Raw genomic sequence first — 21,683 nt, forward strand, 5'->3', positions numbered from 1 at the left:
GGGTCCTGGATGGCAAACAAACAGGTAGGCATCCGGTCCATCGCCACATCTCAAAAGTAACCATCATGTCTGCCATGGACAGGTGAAACTTGGCTTCCCACTTCGGCCTTTTTCTATTTCCTGTGTTCCTGAACACTGACAGCAGCTCAGTGGATCATACCCAGAGAAATGAGCAACATGGCTAAAATCTCATAGCTGACGTACCCTCACGATGCAAGTGATCCTCCTCTTAAGACTGTGAGGGAACTTCACATTGTGTCATATTCAGGTGGGAAATTCTTCTTCTTTCCCTTTAACATCTTCCTGTTTCTCTGAGGGAACAAGTTTGCCACAATCCCTTCCTTTTCTCTGTCTGTGCCCTCATTTCTGCCCTCCTTCCATCTCATCCTGTATAACTCCACTGGTTTCATCTTTCATCTTCCCGTCCATACTTCTTTCTTGCTTGCCATCTTCTCCCCATCTCACCCTCCATTTCTTTCTTCCTTTTCATCAACCTTTCATCGCCTCATCTAGCCTCGGCTCTCTGCTGACAATCTGGCAGTTCTGCGCTCCATCCAGCCCTCCCAGAGTGATCCCGTTACAGGGCTAATGCTGCAAAAAAATGACAGAGAACCAGCACTTTTACGGCAATCACTTCCTCTCCAGGGCTACCTGCTGCCTACAGCCCTGTTGCTTGGCAACTCCCCAGACAGCTTCTCTCCAACCGGCGAGCGCCCCTGTCTGCTCTGCAGAGATAGAGACCCGGCTCTAATAAGCATAATATCTTATTTTGTCTTATCACTTGCGTTGTTAGTGACACAAGTTTGCTTGGAGCTGGGACTCTATGCAGCGTGCACTGATGCATAATGCGTGGCTCACACTGAATGAATAAATGAGTCGACTTTTACAGCATTGTCTCAGTAAGAGGCTTAATATCTGGTGCTGAGCCAAACCACAAATGCGAGGATACAGGTGTGAAATCCTTGAGCTGACAAATTTTGATTATTTCTAAAGCAATATGGAAGAGTGCATGAGCAGGTGGCAGTGTCACAGCTGAACATCTAAGCCACAGACCCCTGCACATGCACAGATATATACCACTAGATGGCTCATTGTGCTACATGCAACCTTTGCTTGAATTGGTTAATCCAGATAACAAGATCCCTTGAATGGAATATTGATTTCAGCAGACGTTGCATAATTACTATGATAATCCTCCCAGTGTTTGTGTCTATTGTATATGTGGGATCCACCCAGTCCAGAGTTTGACAAACTTGTCCATTTGTAGCCGATGTGAGAAAGTATTTTTGTTCCTCTTCATATATATGTTATAGTGGGGCAGCATAGCTAAACAATTGTTCATTTTGTGATAAAAGCATGATATTTGGCACACATATTCTAAATTAACTGTTTATTTTCAGATAAGGAGCCATCCTGGAGCTGACCTCTAATGAGCTACAGAGGTCAATAAAGAATTACACAGGGGTCAAAATTTAAAAATGCTCCAATCATGTTGAAAACTATACCACATTATTTGTCTGATCATAATGGTTCCAAAAAAGTATAGTTTGGACAATCTATAACTGAATGTTCTGGAGTTATGGGATAAAAATGGCAAAAATGGTGACAAAGACCACTTTCAGTTTGTACAGGTGTCAAAAGTTAAAGTTGCTTCAGTTTTGGTAAAAAGTGATGCAAATTATTGGTTGAAATAAAAGGATTAATAAATGGAATAGTTTTGATTGTGTTGAATGTTTGGTCTCCAAAGTAAAGGTCAAACAAGGTCGATGTGCATTGGATTCTATGACATGTGACAAAAGTTACTCCGTAACATGATAACTAAGCATGACAGATATTGCAAACTACTCCTTTTAAAAATGCTTTAATTCAACCAATAATTTGCATATGTTTTTGCCAAAATTAGAACAACTTTAACTTTAGACCCCTGTATAAACTGAAACTGACCTTTGACACCGTTTTTTTTCTGTTTTTACGCCATAACTCCATGGAACTCGGTCATAGATAGTCCAAACTATACTTTTTTGGAACCCTTATGATCAGACAAATATAGTCTTCAACATGATTAAATTTCAAAATGATTAAAATTTTGACCCCTGTGTAATTCTTTATTGACCCCTGTATCTCATTAGAGGTCAGCTCCAGGATGGCTCCATATCTGAAAATAAACATTAGTTAATTTAGAATACGTGTGCCAAATACCATGCTTTTATCACAAAATTAACAGTTTTTATGGAAATTTTAGCTAAGCTGCACCACGATTATTGATTATCTCTGTCCATTCTTCTGCTGTGGGAGGGTCAGGCTGTAACCAGTGTCTGGTAAGAGTTTTCCTACTAGCTGATATCAGAATACCCAACATATACCTATTGCTGTATACATTCATATTAAAATGAAAATGAGTATTTCCTAATACAAGGGTACTAAACAGAAAGGGTATCATTTTTAATATATTTTCCATTATTCTGTGTATCTTAGACCAGAATTGTACTGCTGCTGGACATTCCCAGAATATGCCTTCTTGGTTCCCATAGAGTCTCCAACACTTAATCAATCAACTTTTTTCTTGTATAGCGCCAAATCACAACAAACAGTTGCCCCAAGGCGCTCCACATTGCAAGGCAAGGCCATACAATAATTATGAAACACAGTCTACGTCTAAAGCAACATAACCAAGGGATGGTCCAGGGTCACCCGATCCAGCCCTAACTATAAGCCTTAGCGAAAAGGAAAGTTTTAAGCCTAATCTTAAAAGTAGAGAGGGTATCTGTCTCCCTGATCTGAATTGGGAGCTGGTTCCACAGGAGAGGAGCCTGAAAGCTGAAGGCTCTGCCTCCCATTCTACTCTTACAAACCCTAGGAACTACAAGTAAGCCCGCAGTCTGAGAGCGAAGCGCTCTAATGGGGTAATATGGTACTATGAGGTCCCTAAGATAAGATGGGACCTGATTATTCAAAACCTTATAAGTAAGAAGAAGAATTTTAAATTCTATTCTAGCATTAACAGGAAGCCAATGAAGGGAGGCCAACACGGGTGAGATATGCTCTCTCCTGCTAGTCCCCGTCAGTACTCTAGCTGCAGCATTCTGAACCAACTGAAGGCTTTTTAGGGAACTTTTAGGACAACCTGATAATAATGAATTACAATAGTCCAGCCTAGAGGAAATAAATGCATGAATTAGTTTTTCAGCATCACTCTGAGACAAGACCTTTCTGATTTTAGAGATATTGCGTAAATGCAAAAAGGCAGTCCTACATATTTGTTTAATATGCGCTTTGAATGACATATCCTGATCAAAAATAACTCCAAGATTTCTCACAGTATTACTAGAGATCAGGGAAATGCCATCCAGAGTAACGATCTGGTTAGACACCATGCTTCTAAGATTTGTGGGGCCAAGTACAATAACTTCAGTTTTATCTGAGTTTAAAAGCAGGAAATTAGAGGTCATCCATGTCTTTATGTCTGTAAGACAATCCTGCAGTTTAGCTAATTGGTGCGTATCCTCTGGCTTCATGGATAGATAAAGCTGGGTATCATCTGCGTAACAATGAAAATTTAAGCAATACCGTCTAATAATACTGCCCAAGGGAAGCATGTATAAAGTGAATAAAATTGGTCCTAGCACAGAACCTTGTGGAACTCCATAATTAACTTTAGTCTGTGAAGAAGATTCCCCATTTACATGAGCAAACTGTAATCTATTAGACAAATATGATTCAAACCACCGCAGCGCAATGCCTTTAATACCTATGACATGCTCTAATCTCTGTAATAAAATTTTATGGTCAACAGTATCAAAAGCAGCACTGAGGTCCAACAGAACAAGCACAGAGATAAGTCCACTGTCCGAAGCCATAAGAAGATCATTTGTAACCTTCACTAATGCTGTTTCTGTACTATGATGAATTCTAAAACCTGACTGAAACTCTTCAAATAGACCATTCCTCTGCAGGTGATCAGTTAGCTGTTTTACAACTACCCTCTCAAGAATCTTTGAGAGAAAAGGAAGGTTGGAGATTGGCCTATAATTAGCTAAGATAGCTGGGTCAAGTGATGGCTTTTTAAGTAATGGTTTAATTACTGCCACCTTAAAGGCCTGTGGTACATAACCAACTAACAAAGATAGATTGATCATATTTAAGATTGAAGCATTAAATAATGGTAGGACTTCCTTGAGCAGTCTGGCAGGAATGGGGTCTAATAAGCATGTTGATGGTTTGGATGAAGTAACTAATGAAAATAACTCAGACAGAACAATCGGAGAGAAAGAGTCTAACCAAATACCGGCATCACTGAAAGCAGCCAAAGATAACGATACATCTTTGGGATGGTTATGAGTAATTTTTTCTCTAATAGTCAAAATTTTGTTAGCAAAGAAAGTCATGAAGTCATTACTAGTTAAAGTTAATGGAATACTCAGCTCAATAGAGCTCTGACTCTTTGTCAGCCTGGCTACAGTGCTGAAAAGAAACCTGGGGTTGTTCTTATTTTCTTCAATTAGTGATGAGTAGAAAGATGTCCTAGCTTCACGAAGGGCTTTCTTATAGAGCAACAAACTCTTTTTCCAGGCTAAGTGAAGATCTTCTAAATTAGTGAGACGCCATTTCCTCTCCAACTTACGGGTTATCTGCTTTAAGCTACGAGTTTGTGAGTTATACCACGGAGTCAGACACTTCTGATTTAAAGCTCTCTTTTTCAGAGGAGCTACAGCATCCAAAGTTGTCTTCAATGAGGATGTAAAACTATTGACAAGATACTCTAACTCCCTTACAGAGTTTAGGTAGCTACTCTGCTCTGTGTTGGTATATGACATTAGAGAACATAAAGAAGGAATCATATCCTTAAACCTAGTTACAGCGCTTTCTGAAAGACTTCTAGTGTAATGAAACTTATTCCCCACTGCAGGGTAGTCCATCAGGGTAAATGTAAATGTTATTAAAAAATGATCAGACAAAAGGGAGTTTTCAGGGAATACTGTTAAGTCTTCTATTTCCATACCATAAGTCAGAACAAGATCTAAAATATGATTAAAGTGGTGGGTGGACTCATTTACTTTTTGAGCAAAGCCGATAGAGTCTAATAATAGATTAAATGCAGTGTTGAGGCTGTCATTCTCAGCATCTGTGTGGATGTTAAAATCGTGCACTATAATTATCTTATCTGAGCTAAGCACTAAGTCAGACAAAAGGTCTGAAAATTCACAGAGAAACTCACAGTAACGACCAGGTGGACGATAGATAATAACAAATAAAACTGGTTTTTGGGACTTCCAATTTGGATGGACAAGACTAAGATACAAGCTTTCAAATGAATTAAAGCTCTGTCTAGGTTTTTGATTAATTAATAAGCTGGAATGGAAGATTGCTGCTAATCCTCCGCCCCGGCCCGTGCTACGAGCATTCTGACAGTTAGTGTGACTCGGGGGTGTTGACTCATTTAAACTAACATATTCATCCTGCTGTAACCAAGTTTCTGTTAGGCAGAATAAATCAATACGTTGATCAATTATTATATCATTTACCAACAGGGACTTAGAAGAAAGAGACCTAATGTTTAATAGACCACATTTAACTGTTTTAGTCTGTGGTGCAATTGAAGGTGCTATATTATTTTTTCTTTTTGAATTTTTATGCTTAAATAGATTTTTGCTAGTTATTGGTGGTCTGGGAGCAGGCACCGTCTCTACGGGGATGGGGTAATAGGGGGATGGCAGGGGGAGAGAAGCTGCAGAGAGGTGTATAAGACCACAGCTCTGCCTCCTGGTCCCAACGCTAGACAGTCACAGTTTGGAGGATCCCAAAAAATTGGCCAGATTTCTAGAAATGAGAGCTGCTCCCTCTAAAGTGGGATGGATGCCGTCTCTCCTAACAAGACCAGGTTTTCCCCAGAAGCTTTGCCAATTATCAATGAAGCCCACCTCATTTTTTGGACACCACTCAGACAGCCAGCAATTCAAGGAGAACATGCGGCTAAACATGTCACTCCCAGTCTGATTGGGGAGGGGCCCAGAGAAAACAACAGAGTCCGACATTGTTTTTGCAAAGTTACACACCGATTCAATGTTAATTTTAGTGACCTCCGATTGGCGTAACCGAGTGTCATTACTGCCGACGTGAATTACAATCTTACCAAATTTACGCTTAGCCTTAGCCAGCAATTTCAAATGTCCTTCGATGTCGCCTGCTCTGGCCCCCGGAAGACAACTGACAATGGTTGCTGGTGTCGCTAACTTCACATTTCTCAAAACAGAGTCGCCAATAACCAGAGTTTGATCCTCGGCGAGTGTATCGTCGAGTGGGGAAAAACGGTTAGAGATGTGAACGGGTTGACGGTGTACACGGGGCTTCTGTTTAGGGCTACGCTTCCTCCTCACAGTCACCCAGTCAGCCTGCCTTCCCGACTGCACGGGGTCTGCCAGGGGGGAACTAACGGCGGCTAAGCTACCTTGGTCCGCACCGACTACAGGGGCCTGGCTAGCTGTAGAATTTTCCACGGTGCGGAGCCGAGCCTCCAATTCGCCCAGCCTGGCCTCCAAAGCTACGAATAAGCTGCACTTATTACATGTACCGTTACTGCTAAAAGAGGCCGAGGAATAACTAAACATTTCACACCCAGAGCAGAAAAGTACGGGAGAGACAGGAGAAGCCGCCATGCTAAAACGGCTAAGAGCTAGTAGCTACGCTAAGCTAGCGGATTCCCAAACAGGGAATCCGACACTAGACAGGCTGTGGAGCAGCACAGGTAACGCACGACAACAGTGCTAAAATAAAATAAAAATCCACTAGACAGGCTGTGGAGCAGCACAGGTAACGCACAACAACAGTGCTAAAAAATAAAATAAAATAAAAATAAAAATCCACTGGACAGGCTGTGGAGCAGCACAGGCAACGCACGACAACAGTGCTAAAACAAAATAAAAATCCACTAGACAGGCTGTGGAGCAGCACAGGTAACGCACGACAACAGTGCTAAAATAAAATAAAAATCCACTAGACAGGCTGTGGAGCAGCACAGGTAACGCACAACAACAGTGCTAAAAAATAAAATAAAATAAAAATAAAATCCACTGGACAGGCTGTGGAGCAGCACAGGTAACGCACAACAACAGTGCTAAAAAATAAAATAAAATAAAATAAAAATCCACTGGACAGGCTGTGGAGCAGCACAGGCAACGCACGACAACAGTGCTAAAACAAAATAAAAATCCACTAGACAGGCTGTGGAGCAGCACAGGTAACGCACGACAACAGTGCTAAAACAAAATAGAAATCCACTAGACAGGCTGTGGAGCAGCACAGGTAACGCACGACAACAGTGCTAAAACAAAATAGAAATCCACTAGACAGGCTGTGGAGCAGCACAGGTAACGCACGACAACAGTGCTAAAACAAAATAAAAATCCACTAGACAGGCTGTGGAGCAGCACAGGTAACGCACGACAACAGTGCTAAAACAAAATAAAAATCCACTAGACAGGCTGTGGAGCAGCACAGGTAACGCACGACAACAGTGCTAAAACAAAATAAAAATCCACTGGACAGGCTGTGGAGCAGCACAGGTAACGCACAACAACAGTGCTAAAACAAAATAGAAATCCACTAGACAGGCTGTGGAGCAGCACAGGTAACGCACAACAACAGTGCTAAAACAAAATAAAAATCCACTAGACAGGCTGTGGAGCAGCACAGGTAACGCACGACAACAGTGCTAAAACAAAATAGAAATCCACTAGACAGGCTGTGGAGCAGCACAGGTAACGCACGACAACAGTGCTAAAACAAAATAGAAATCCACTAGACAGGCTGTGGAGCAGCACAGGTAACGCACGACAACAGTGCTAAAACAAAATAAAAATCCACTAGACAGGCTGTGGAGCAGCACAGGTAACGCACGACAACAGTGCTAAAACAAAATAAAAATCCACTAGACAGGCTGTGGAGCAGCACAGGTAACGCACGACAACAGTGCTAAAACAAAATAAAAATCCACTAGACAGGCTGTGGAGCAGCACAGGTAACGCACAACAACAGTGCTAAAACAAAATAAAAATCCACTGGACAGGCTGTGGAGCAGCACAGGTAACGCACAACAACAGTGCTAAAAAATAAAATAAAAATAAAAATCCACTGGACAGGCTGTGGAGCAGCACAGGCAACGCACGACAACAGTGCTAAAACAAATAAAAATCCACTAGACAGGCTGTGGAGCAGCACAGGTAACGCACGACAACAGCGCTAAATAAAAATCCACTGGACAGGCTGTGGAGCAGCACAGGTAACGCACGACAACAGCGCCCAAAAAAAATAAAATCAAAATCAAAATCCACTGGACAGGCTGTGGAGCAGCACAGGTAACGCACGACAACAGTGGTAAAAAATAAAATAAAAATCCACTGGACAGGCTGTGGAGCAGCACAGGTAACGCACGACAACAGTGCTAAAAAATAAAATAAAAATCCACTGGACAGGCTGTGGAGCAGCACAGGTAACGCACGACAACAGTGCTAAAAAAAAAAAAATAAATAAATAAATAAAATAAAATAATAAAATAAAATAAAAATCCACTGGACAGGCTGCGGAGCAGCACAGGTAACACACGACAACAGTGGTAAAAAATAAAATAAAAATCCACTAGACAGGCTGTGGAGCAGCACAGGTAACACACGACAACAGTGCCAAAAAAAATAAAATCAAAATCCACTGGACAGGCTGTGGAGCAGCACAGGCAACGCACGACAACAGTGCTAAAAATAAAATAAAAATCCACTGGACAGGCTGTGGAGCAGCACAGGCAACGCACGACAACAGTGCTAAAAATAAAATAAAAATCCACTGGACAGGCTGTGGAGCAGCACAGGTAACGCACGACAACAGTGCTAAAAATAAAATAAAAATCCACTAGGCAGGCTGTGGAGCAGCACGACAACAGTGCTAAAAAATAAAATAAAAATAAAAACGAAAGCGTTAGCAAGCTAGTTAGCTTGCCAACGCTGATGAAGGTTAGCTGATAAAAGAGCTCCGTCGCGATGCTTCGACCGTTAGAGGTCTTCTTTAGGCGTTGGAGCACGGTGAAAAAGTAAAAAAAAGTAAAAAAGTCTTGAAAAAGACTGTTAATTCAAAGAACTCAAACAGCTCAGTTCAAACAGCTAACAGATACAGCAGAACACCGCTGTGCTCCGGAACCAGAAAAAAGTCCACCCTCCACCACAATAATAGGTTAGTAGCAGAACCCCATCATACTTGGTCCAAATGAGCATGAGCCAAGTTGAATCAGGCAGAATGTAAAAAAAAAAAAAAAAAAAAAGGATTTGTGCCACATCTGGAGAGGGAATAAGAATTGCAGAGGACAATCGTCCGAAAACCCAGACTGCGTTCTGACCCGCCCTGACTGATTCATGCACGTGCCGTGCCAACCTGGTCTCACAGCAAGTCGTGATTCAGCAGCACGAAATATACATTAATCTATTTATTCGTGACATTGTGACGAAAAGCGCCTCATTTTCGTCACGGCAGCACAAAATCATTCTAATTCATTCCGTGATGGCTGCACAAAATTAAGAGTGAAGCGGGGGGTCAGGGTGGTTATGGTTAGGGTGGGGAGACAGGTTATGGTTAAGGTTAGGGTTGGGGGTAGGAGTAGTGTGAGGAATAATGAGTTAAAATAAAACCCTGTCACGAAAATTTAACTCATTTCATCACAGGAGCACGAAAAAAAATGTGAGACTGGGCTGGCCCTGCGCATGAGCCTCCTAACACAGTAAAAATGTAGGTGGAACACAATAATAGTACCTGGACAGGTGCCAGATTGCAGTAAGAACAATACGAATGCACTTATAAGCCGTATGATTGCGGTCCGATTGCGGGTCAGCAGGATATAATCCAGCAGCACTCGAGGTGTGCTCATGGTGCGTTCAGGAGCATTTCAGACGTTCAGCCTAGTGGAAATACTGAACATCCCCCCAAATATAACCAGAATGTCACGAATGCTGTTTTCACGCTGTCCGATTGGTTAGAATGCAGTCACACTGTGGTCAGACGGCACATCAACTGCCATTTGTTAGTTTTTCCACTTCGACTGCGCCACAAATGTTTTGAACATGTGCAAAACATACAAGGCAGCAGCACAACTGTGCCTGACTGTTAGACTGCGCTCAGAATGCTGTCCATTGGCCACAAATGCACCTCAACATCTACCAAATGTGGGTCGAATTTTCATTCAGAGGGGATTTGGGCTCATTTGGCCTCTAGTGTGACGGCGGTATTAACAGTGAGTGGGCTGCTAATCAGTAACATTAATAAGCATAGAGCAGGTGGGTGAGTGGATAAGGAGCTGGCCTGCCAATATGTAGACCATGGTTTGAATCCCACTCATGCTACCTGTCAGTGTCTTTGGACGAGACACTTAATCTACATTATTGGAGTTCACACAAATGTAAATGGATACCGTCCTTGGCTGGGGAAGTAACCTGCGTTGGACTGACGTCCCATCTGAGAAACCTGAATTACGTGCACCTGCATCGCCCCTTCGGTGTCTATCACCGAGTCTTTGCCCAGTGCAGCTATACTCAGTGAAACCGAGGAATCTCCTGCATAGATGATGGGATGATTTTCTAGTTTGCTTATTAAGTACTTTTGTCAATGTTAATTGTGGTTCTAACATAAATCTACCATGTTTGATTGTCAGTGTTTTCATACTCTCTTCTCGTTACTGTTAATTGAATTTTCTTGGGGCGGGGGGGTAAAAACAACCCAGCACCACTTATTGCTCTCCTTTGCCGTGTATTAAAGTGCTGTGATCGTTTTTGAGGCAGAAACAGAGTTCTGCTCGTCCTTCACCTAAAGTACCAGAAAAATAAATCAGATGGCAACAGCTCTAGAGATGGAGGAACTCTCATAAGAGGTTACAGAAGAGCTTTTGATAAAGTGGGTAAACTCCCAGGCACAAAGCAGTTCCTTCAGTGTGTTTTCTGTTTGAGACATCGGGGGGTTTTAAAGGTCTTTGTCAGACGGCGCAAACATTAACACTACATCATAGTTGTGGGGGTTCTGCTTGCTTTTTTGTCAAATGTCTTTGAGATACTGAGATGTGGAGCTGCAGATGGAATAGTGACAGGGACAGACACTCTGGATAAGGAAGACAGTGTCAAGGTTGTGTAGTAAAACCAGGCGGGGGTGGGGTGGTGAGGAATGTGGGAATTAAAGGTAAAAAATTATACTGAATCATTTCAAAGATAGCCACAAATTCTATGATTAGCACTAATTCTTAGTAGTATTAAGGAGTATTTTTTATGACCAGTGACCCATATTAAGTAATTATTCCGATCAATAAATGTAAATTCCCAGTGAAGTCGTGTCTGGGAGCATGTCCTAGTGGTGGCATCACCACATCCATCACACCATGGATCCAACTTGGATATTGGATGGCAACTACCCAGGCAGGCAGCTGCTCCATCTCCAGTTCTCAAAAGTAGCCATGTATCTGCTGCACCCAGGTAAAATATGGGCACCCCATTCTCCAGCCACTGGAGTCCTCAACACTGTGTGCTGGATCATGCCCAGAGAAAAACACATGACCAGAATGTTGTAGCTGATGTTCCCTCAAAATTATTCCAGTAGAAGAAGCCAAGGATCCTCCAGAAACACCTACTACCAAACACATCCAATCATCTTCCTTAGATCACTCATTAGTGTGCAAGTCTTTATTACCATATGATAACAGATAATGTAGTAGGATCTTTTGTTCTCCAGTAGAGATATCATCTCAGTTTCTCACTTTTTGATTTTGGTTACCACAGTGGTAACCCCATATTTACCACTTGGTTCACCACACATTTGCAAAGGTATTGTCTGTTCCTTGTTAATCAAGCTGGCATCGGAAAGCAAGAATTAAATGCTCCATTTCCATTGATGTGGACAAGCAGTGATCTTAGTGGCCACCAAGACCCCGTGATTAGGAAAAAGGCTTCACAAGCAACTTGATCAATCTATTTGTCTTCATTTTAAGGGCACTCTGCATGTTAAAAGGTGCCAGCATGGCCCAAAATAGGAGGTTGTGTCTCACCTGTATCTGTCAGAAGCTAAAATTTCAGAGCTGAGTTTTACAGTGTTACTTTTGGATGTTTTATGGACGGACTCACTTACTGAGTGACTCTGTTAAGCCTAGGTGTGAGCTGCTGATCACAGGGAGCATCTTGCAGGAGTGGGTGTGCATTTATCAGCAGTAAGGATCACTGACTTCAGCCACAGAAAACACCGTGTACAGCTCATGTTCTTCACGAGAGTCCTTAGTATGTTTTCAACTGCAGAGAATCGAAAGATAGAGTGATGGAAAGTGAGTGAGGAACAAGAAAAGAAGAAGAGGTATAAATCACATTAATGAATAAGCTTCATTAATCGTATCCATTAGCATCTTAAGAAATAATTAATTGAACGGACTGTTTTGGAGAAGCCTGTTGTTGTTGGATTGCACAGCTGACACAGTCCATTCTAACTAGTTAAGCAAAGCCAGTCTCCAGCAAACTGTTAGTTCTTGTCCTTGAAGATGAAATTCGAACACCTGACACGGAAACGGCTCACTGGCTTCAGCCTGAACACACATTTTCTCTATTAGTTTGATTGCTGCTGAAGGAAATGTTGTCTGCTTCTCTCTCAGCCTGCAATCATTTGCTCATCTGTGTGATTTGTGTTTCTCTCCTCTTCTTGTCGACAGCCGGACCCCCAAGGTCGAGACTTTGCCATCCGCCCCTTCCTCGAGCACTGTGAGAACACCCACATGACTATTTGGCTGGGGATCGTCTATGCCTACAAAGGCCTATTAATGGTGAGAGACATTTCATCACATACTCATTCACCAAGGATTTGCAGATGTGACCATGAAGATGAAATGCTTTCAGTATGAAACTGGAAATGTAAGCGACTTCTGATGTTGATACAGATGAAAAAATACAATGTAACGGGGCTGCTGCTTGATTAAAAGTCTGGCCAGTCGTGTGAATGACCTCTTATCAAGCTTACTTGTGTTAATTAAATGATGCATCCAGAACTATAACAACACATTGAGCACATTTCTTTCTTTCTTTCTTTCTTTCTTTCTTTCTTTCTTTCTTTCTTTCTTTCTTTCTTTCTTTCTTTCTTTCTCATGGATTTAATTTCAATGTTGTTCATTTTTGTGAATTAATTTGGCAAAGAAGTGATTTGATTTCTCAATTTTTCAGTAACAAAATTGGTCTGAATATGAGATGGCCTTGCTTACAACAACCCCCCCCCACCCCCCCCCCCCCCCCCAAGTTAGATTTTTGGAAAAAGACTCACTGAAGACCAGATAAAACAGTCTTTATTGTCATTGTACGGGGGGAGTTACACGAAATTGGGGAAAAATAATTTTAATAAAATAACGTTTATTTTATTCCAACTACATACTGATGCACTCGTCTGTCAATCTTTTGAAAGCAGCCAGTATTAGGTAAGCTTTACTGACATTTTTAATACAGTCTTCCTAGACTTGCCAACTCCCAACATTACAGTCTCACACCTTTATTTCATGGCTGCTTGAGAGTTGTTTGACTGTACTGCATTTATAACCAAGCCCATAAAGTTTGCATAACTGCTCCTCAGTTGCACAGGCTGCATGCTTATACAGTATTTTATTTTCTGGGCATAAAAGCACTGTCATGGCAGTTCAGAGTTCTTCATCCCAGGATTTTTATCAGGCTTTTATTTCTATGACAATAATAAACAGATAACAACAAGGTTGAAATGCACACCGTGATTTAAAAAACAAATAAACATTAAAATGCATCACTCACCTCAACATTTAGACCCTGTCCTGCTTTCCTAGAAAATTAGAGGGGTGGGTCACTTTAGTCCCGTGAGGCATACCTAATGTTATGGATATATTTCCATAACAAAAATACCATCTTATATTTGGAAGTGTATGGAAATATACAGTACTTTGCAAACATTTTTAGGAACATCAAATGCATCTAAAACAGTTGTAAATACGGAAAGCCTACTAAATGTCTGATCTATATTAGCTTGGCTAATATAATGGTAAGTAAAAAACTGTCAGCTTTAGGAAAAAAAAACTCAAGCAGACCAGACTCAGTGGGATGATGAAACATCCCAGTGATGGGATGTATCAGATTCTTGATTTCAATCTCGGCACTTAAGTTCAGCCCACACCACATTAGTGTACCCCACATTGATTCATAAAGTCATGATCAGTCACTTCCCAATATCTGAACCTCATATATATGAATTGAAATGTAGGCAAAATCATAACTCCATAAAGGCTCTGTAGTTTGCAGTCATGTGATTCATCAACCAGCTTGGGCATCATGATGATTCCTGCCATCTGGCTCGTATGTCATCTTCACAAGTTAAAGCACAGGAAAATCTGAGGAGAAAGCAACACAGACCAAAAAAAAAAAAAAAGACAAGAGTCAAACATATGGATCAAATGAAGAACTGGAATCAACTGCATGTGTTGTAAACATAACAAAACTAGTATTTGAAGGCTCGAATCAACCCTGACAAACAGGCTCACGGATGCATAATCACATGTATACATTCACATGTTCACACGCCTGAAGTATAATCCTTGATGACTGCTGTTTTAATTCTCCTGTCTGCATTCCACTAATTCCCATTTAGTCTTTGAGAAAACAGGGACAATGAATTATTCAGCAGGCTTCTGCTTCCACTGCAATTCACACTTTGAAAATATTAGAAAAATATGAAAATTACAGCTGTTCTGTGTTATTTATTACATTCCCATGTTTTGAAGGCTTCATCGGACACTTCCCTCAAAATTCTTCTCTCTTCTTCCTCACAGCTGTTTGGTTGTTTCCTGGCATGGGAGACGAGGAACGTCAGCATCCCTGCACTCAATGACAGCAAATACATAGGCATGAGTGTGTACAATGTGGGCATCATGTGCATCATCGGTGCCGCAGTGTCCTTTCTGACCAGGGATCAGCCCAATGTCCAGTTCTGCATTGTGGCGCTTGTCATTATCTTCTGCAGCACCATCACACTCTGTTTGGTCTTTGTTCCCAAGGTGAGTATTTGTGCGAAAGAAATTACAGCTGGTAATCAGATTAACAGCTGCACTTGTTTATCATCATTAATAAAGATCATTCAAGTGGTGGAAGCTGGAAGTTAGTTTGTTTTAAATGTCTTCAGGATTACTCAAACGTATCTGCACTTATTTTCATGAACATTGCTGGGCAGGCCAAGAAAGAATCCATTAGATTTTAGTGCAAATCTGGATCCAAGGGTGCTTTGAGCAATTTGTTTCACATTCATCAACATGGTGAATAATGGCAGGTAGAGAAGACAGTTTTGACCTCTGACCACAATCTGAGGCCCATTGGTGCCCGTGCTGATCCCTGGATTCTGTAGCATCAAACAGCTGTCTACCACCCCCCTTCAATGGGATGCCAGTCCAGTGGCAGACCAGTACCAATTTACAGATGGATGGACTGTGTTGAAGATACAGATGAAGCATCTTACCTGAGAATGCAGACAGGTAGCATGACCGGGAATTAAACCCAGGTCAACATATTGGCAGCCCAAGTCCTTGTCTCAGTGAGTTACCTGCTTTTATTGACTGATTTTAACCAAAATTCAATCAAGTAAACAAGTTTCATCAAAATCAAAATTGTCATTCTTAAGATATCTTGCTAAAATACTTAAATAGTTACACAGAGGCCAAGGTCATCCCAACAGCGTACTGGCATGGTATGGAACTATGCTTCCTATCTGTTCAAATTCACTTTATTAGTAATGGAACAGGTCCCAGCCTCAACTCGGTCTAAATTCTGGGTTTGTTAGTGAAGCTTGGGGCTAGCGGGCCAGCAGTCACCTTAGTATTTTCTCTGCTTTCCTATCGATTTACTACTGGTAAATTATACCTTAGGTGTAGTTTTTACGGCTGACTGATTCAGCTCTTTTTCTCTCTGTCCAAGGTACGGATAGTGGGATGCCTTCTGAAGACAGGGTGCTGGACTGACCATGAGATGCCACACCTGACGCTGGTGCCGCACAATGCAGTCTGTGTTTGGAATGGGCATTGCCACGGCAACAGGCCCACTGACAGCATGAGGAATGCTGGATGACCTCTGCCTGTGGCATAACCACCTGCATGGACTTCTCATCAAATACATATTATTTTGTTATGATGTCACGTTGCTTTGATTTCCAATTTTCTGTTTCTTCAGCTTTGTAAAACTTTGTAAAAACCTTGTAACTGTTAACATGGCCTAAGCAGTGGGTCACTCCTCTGAGTGTGTTCTGCTTGAGGTTTCTTCCTCAACAACATCAGAGAGAGTTTTTCCTTACCACTGTCATCAGTGTGCTTTCTCTAGGGGCTGCTAAGGTTAGACTTTGCCTGTGTGAAGCACCGAGGCAACTTTGTTGTGATTTGTCGCTATATAAAAATCAAATAAATTGAAATTGTACAGCATACACTGATGCTAAGTAGTCACATAACACCAAGGTACAGCTGTATTATCCTCCAACCCATGTTCTAACCTTCAAACATGTCTATAATTTCATTTAAACTGCAAATTTTGCCAAAATGTAAATAGATTAATTAAAAAGCCCAGTTACAGTGTTGGTAAAAGTTGAGGAAAAATTCCTGGATGCTGTTCTGGAGCTGCACCAACACCTAACTGAGTGTCTTCTTTCTATGTTCACACTGAAACCCACCAACGAGTTTCATGAAAATCTGTTCATAAATTTTTGCGTAATCTTTGCGTCAACCAAACCAAGACATGTGATTCGAAACATATCAATGGAGACAATAATACATGGAGCCAAAGTGCTACCAGGACTAATACCATAATCTGTCACCTAGTTAATCACCATGAGAACCAACCCAGATGCAGCAACACAGAACCGGAGGTTGAAGTTCACCCAGAACCAAAAGAAGGAAGACTCCAAAACCTCCACCTCAGTCACCAGCGTCAACCAGGCGAACACATCTCGACTGGATGGCCTTCAAACTGACAACCACCGCCTTCGAATGAGGATAACTGAGGTTTTCTTTGTTAATTTTTCTTATAAACTGTTGCACACAGTCAACACTGAGTAGTGACATGAGCTGATTGCCTCCCAACCAGTTATTAGTTTGATCATTGCATATTTTAACACTTAAAAAAAAGATTAATTTGACAATGACCCTTTTCTGTTTTTCTTTGGTAAAAGCTGGACAAGGAGCTGGAGGAAGTGACCATGCAGCTCCAAGATACCCCAGAGAAAACGCCTTATATCAAGCAAAACCATTACCCGGATGCCAACAACATCCTCAGCATACGTAACTTCACAGACGCCAAAGGTGAGGCACTCGTTACATCTGCGCCGCGGGTTCTATTTAGTTCAATCTGAAATCGCTGAAGCTCCAATTACCTGCAGGTGAAGAAAGAACGCAGAAGCTGTCGTTGATGTTTTTCAGAATGAGTCATTAGCTGCTTCTGTATCTCACTGCTTGACAAGATGTGCACATTGCAACACTCGCATTAACCCGTCACATTTATTTAAAGTAATAAGAACTGGCTCGACACCTGGCTTGGCACAGAATTATTTGGTGTTTCGGGTGTTTAAACAGTGCACCTGAGAAAATGGCACAAACACGGGGCTTTGTTGGATTTGAAAACTGGGGTTGACATACTTGAAAACACAAGGAGCTGAAATAAAAAGACACACGTGTCTCATGTGAGTCTTAGGAATCCCCGCCTTTGTAGAAGTTTGCAGAGTTTTGTGCCGTTTTATCCCTTAAATGTTCATGAACCTTAAATGATTTGTAATTAAACACAGCCACAGATCTTTTAAATGTGCAAACCGTATAAAAATGTTTGATTCCTGTTGTCTTTATCCATATTTTAGCATTCAAAGATCAGATGGAGAAGCAGGCAATGTAGATATGCATGATTGTTATTCACATGCTTAAATGTTAAATTAATAAAACTAGCAAATGCACTGTTTTTTTTTTTCCAACTTAAAAGTCAAATTATGTAAATATGCATTCAAATGTGTTTCCTAGATTCAAATTAACCCTTTTGGATGGCACTAAGACAGATGTGACAGATGTCACCATGCATAAACACAGTAAATGCAGTTCAAGCGAGGAAACAGTATGGCTTCAAATCACTAGTTGTTGCCACTCTTAGTATGAAGGCACTCTACCGCCTCACCCCTACCCCCAAAAAAAATCTGGAGGGGCGGATCTAGGAATCACATGAACCTTATAAGTGCAACTGAAGGGTTCAAATGCAAAACCCAGTTAAGTCCTTTTTTTCCGTAATGGAGACAAATACAGTTTAAAATGGGAAATTTATAGAAAAACACATTTGTAAATGCACAGATTTCCAAAAATAAAATGGAAATATTATGTTGAAGGTGTTACCTATACAGTCAGGTGCATGGTGGCCTGAACTAAACTTGTCGGTTTGTTCTGACTGGATTTTGCATCGAAATTCTTTAATTAGTCCTAAACCGTTTGGAGAACTTCCACAAAATTTCACACAATAGTTAGACACTCTGTATGAAGGAAAAGAATCCTGGTCTGATGTCTTCAAGGACAGAAAATCAGAATTTTTGTTTATGGGCAGCACGGTGGCTTAGTGGTTAGCACTGTTGCCTCACAGCGAGAAGGTCGTGGGTTCAATTCCCGTGGCCTTTCTGTGTGGAGTTTGCATCTTCTCCCCGTGTTTGCGTGCTCCGGTTTCCTCCCACATCCAAAGACATGCGGGTTAGGTGGATTGGACTTTTTAAAAATTGTCCGTAAGTGTGTGTGTGGGTGTGTCTGTGTTTGTTTGTCTATTTGTGGCCCTGCAACAGACTGGCGTCCTGTCCTGGGTGTACCCTGCCTCACGCTCTATGATAGATAATTGGACCTATGTTCTTTAATGCATCATATTTGTCAGTTACACGTATAGAGGTTGACTAGTTTGTTAATTCGGAAATTTGGATAGTTTATCACAAAATATTTACTACTATCGATATGTAAGGATTAAACAACGAGAAGCTGTGCATTATACGGTTTAAATGCACGACGCGGAAGTGCATTCAAACTGTATAATGCACGGCTTTGAGTTGTTTAATCCGCTTATACCATGATCCCACACAGTGAGCTAACACACACATATTTATTTAAATTAACAGAACTTGATAAAAATGCGTAAGTATTTGGGACTATTTTATGTCAGTCTCAAGATATTTTGTCTCTGATGCACTTACCGTGTCTGCACGCTTGGTAAGCGCCACAGCGGGCAACTCACACTGCCCCCCACTCTGCTTTGTGGAGCTGCGGCCAACTCTGGCAACAGGTCCAGAAACTACACTCGCTGTTTTGATGCAGAGCGCTCCGGCAGCCCGCAAGGATAGAACCATTCTCTTCTTCTTTCCCGTCTTCAATCTTGTCCGGTTTGTCCGATGTTAAATCTTTATGCCGTTGCTTTTGCTGTTCTTCTCGTTTGCTCTCCTCCTCTTTCCATTCCTCAAACGTTTTATTTTGGTCAAAAATATTAAAATTAACTTGGAAATCCATGTTTTATTGCGTTTCTGTCATTCACCTGTCAAAACACAGCTGATCTGCGCCAACTGATTTGCACGTTGCTATGGTGACGACCAGAGTGGAGTGACTATAACAAGTGACTTAACTCGCCAAACTACGTGTGCATATACACGAAAATAATACACGCTAGTTAGACATGGAATTCTCACTGACCATGGTATAAATGGATATAATTGTTGTGAAAGTGTCGTGACACGGACCCACAACAGGGGGCGTTAATGAACGGACAATGGATAAGCCAAAAAGTAACAATTTAATGTTGTGAATCGCACAACGAAGTACAGACAATAACAATATGGTGGAATGTCAATTATACACAAGGTGACGTGTGGGCAGGCTCGACGATAGAAGACGTCTGGCGAGAGAAGAGCCGGATCCCACGCAGCTTCCACCACCAATGGATCTGAAGAACACCGGAGTCGCCAAGCCCTGCGCCCCAGGTGGCCACTGTCTTCAGCAGTCAGACCCGGTACTGCTGGCAGAGAACAGAGACAGTACTGATGAGTGTGAGTTCGCACACTCAGTAATCCCACAGTCAGTGTTTAGTTAGGAGGGAGAACCTCCACCTCCGAATCACACACTCGTGCAGCTCCCGAGATAACCACTTAGTTGGGTGGGGTGGGAGGCGAAGCCGTCGCAGTCCACACCAAACGCCAACTCAGCAGACAGGGTATCCGTCCCAGGAAAACGGCTGCAAAAGAGATCAGACTAATGCTCGAATTAAGGTTCAGCAGAGAATTACCTGAATGGTAGCTGATTTCTCGGCGGGGAGGTGGAGTTGCAGTCCGGCCTTTATGGTGGTGGTGATGTGTAGTGGATGAGTGACAGCTGGTACGGATGATGAGTGACAGCTGTCACTCCCTGTCGCTCCGACGCCCTCTGTGCTTGAAGCCCGCACTGCAAGCAGGGCGCCATCTTGTGGTGGTGAGCCAGCAGTACCTCCTCTTCAGCGGCCCACACGACAATAATACTTAATTGAGCTTAATTGCAGACCTTTAATATTTCATTTTATTGTATTTGATTGCTGTTATTTCTGTAATATATAGTTTGGATCATTGTATAATCTAGTATGAGTGAAACCTATCATACCTCAAGAAGACACATCCACAGTTCAGTGTGGTGTCTTCAAAAGCTCCGGGATGAAGACAGTCTGTAGGCTCCATTTAAAGTGTTGCAGCGAGTTGAATTTTGTGTCCACTGGTTGATAACAGTGCTGCTTTTGGAATCTAAAAGTACGTAGCGTGTTTGGTTTGCCAGGAGTATGTTTTGGGTTCAGGCATTGGGCTGTTTTTGTGTTCTTTTTGTTTTTTGTTTGCTTGTTTTGGCACATTTCTCTTGGTATGATACAGCACACAGTTGCCTGAGTACTGAGGATCACAAAACTGGAGAAGCCTGAGGGGGACACCTACGTTTCAACTTGTCACCACGTTTTAACCTGTTTGTTTTGAGTTCTGGGTGGTTGCCATCTAGAACCCACTGAGGCTCAATGCACAGCACGAGCACCTGCCTCTGGATGTCACCTGATTTGAAATTGATTCAGATTCATGAGAAATATTTATTCCCACTTTAATATGAAGTAAAACGCCTTATGATTGTTCTGACAATCGTGTAATAATTAATAATAATTCTAACAAAAGCAATAACAAGCAGCAGTGTAGACATGAAATATATCCAAATATGAAATATACCCAAATATAAAGTGGGGGGTTACTAAGAAAATCTGTTTTAAAATAATCCCCCCTAACATCTTTGACTATATATGTTAAATTGCTGATAACTGTGTCATCATTTACTTTTATTTTTCAGGAGATAGACCCCCCCCCCCCCCCCCCCCCCCCCCCCAACCCAGTGTCTTCTGCTCTAATTGTGCACCAACCTTAATCCTCCTGAACTGTTGTGTGCATGACGCCCTTGCACCTTACTCACATTTATGAGAATGTTCAGCATCCAGATCCCTACGTGTGTGATGCACGCACAGCGTAACGCTCCTCTCAGGGGTGTCCAGTGGATCTGTCAGAGTTCTGGAAAGTAGAAGAATAAAACAGCTGGGTTCGCTATGCAGATTGGGAGCAGAGTGGGTTGGAACGTTTCGAGAAGTTCCTCATCT

The 21,683-nt window shown here is 41.8% G+C and overlaps 1 protein-coding gene across 1 annotated transcript in view; it reads left to right on the forward strand.

Moving 5' to 3' along the window:
- Positions 1-21,683, forward strand: part of gabbr2 (gamma-aminobutyric acid (GABA) B receptor, 2) — a 488,893-nt gene that overhangs the window by 427,037 nt on the left and 40,173 nt on the right. Inside the window, 4 exon segments of the mRNA XM_034160116.1 lie at positions 12,710-12,820; positions 14,834-15,058; positions 16,859-17,041; positions 17,209-17,338. Coding sequence (XP_034016007.1) covers positions 12,710-12,820; positions 14,834-15,058; positions 16,859-17,041; positions 17,209-17,338 — 649 coding nt within the window.

This window comes from Thalassophryne amazonica, chromosome 20, assembly GCF_902500255.1.
Source record: "Thalassophryne amazonica chromosome 20, fThaAma1.1, whole genome shotgun sequence".
NCBI classification, from domain to species: Eukaryota; Metazoa; Chordata; class Actinopteri; order Batrachoidiformes; family Batrachoididae; genus Thalassophryne; species Thalassophryne amazonica.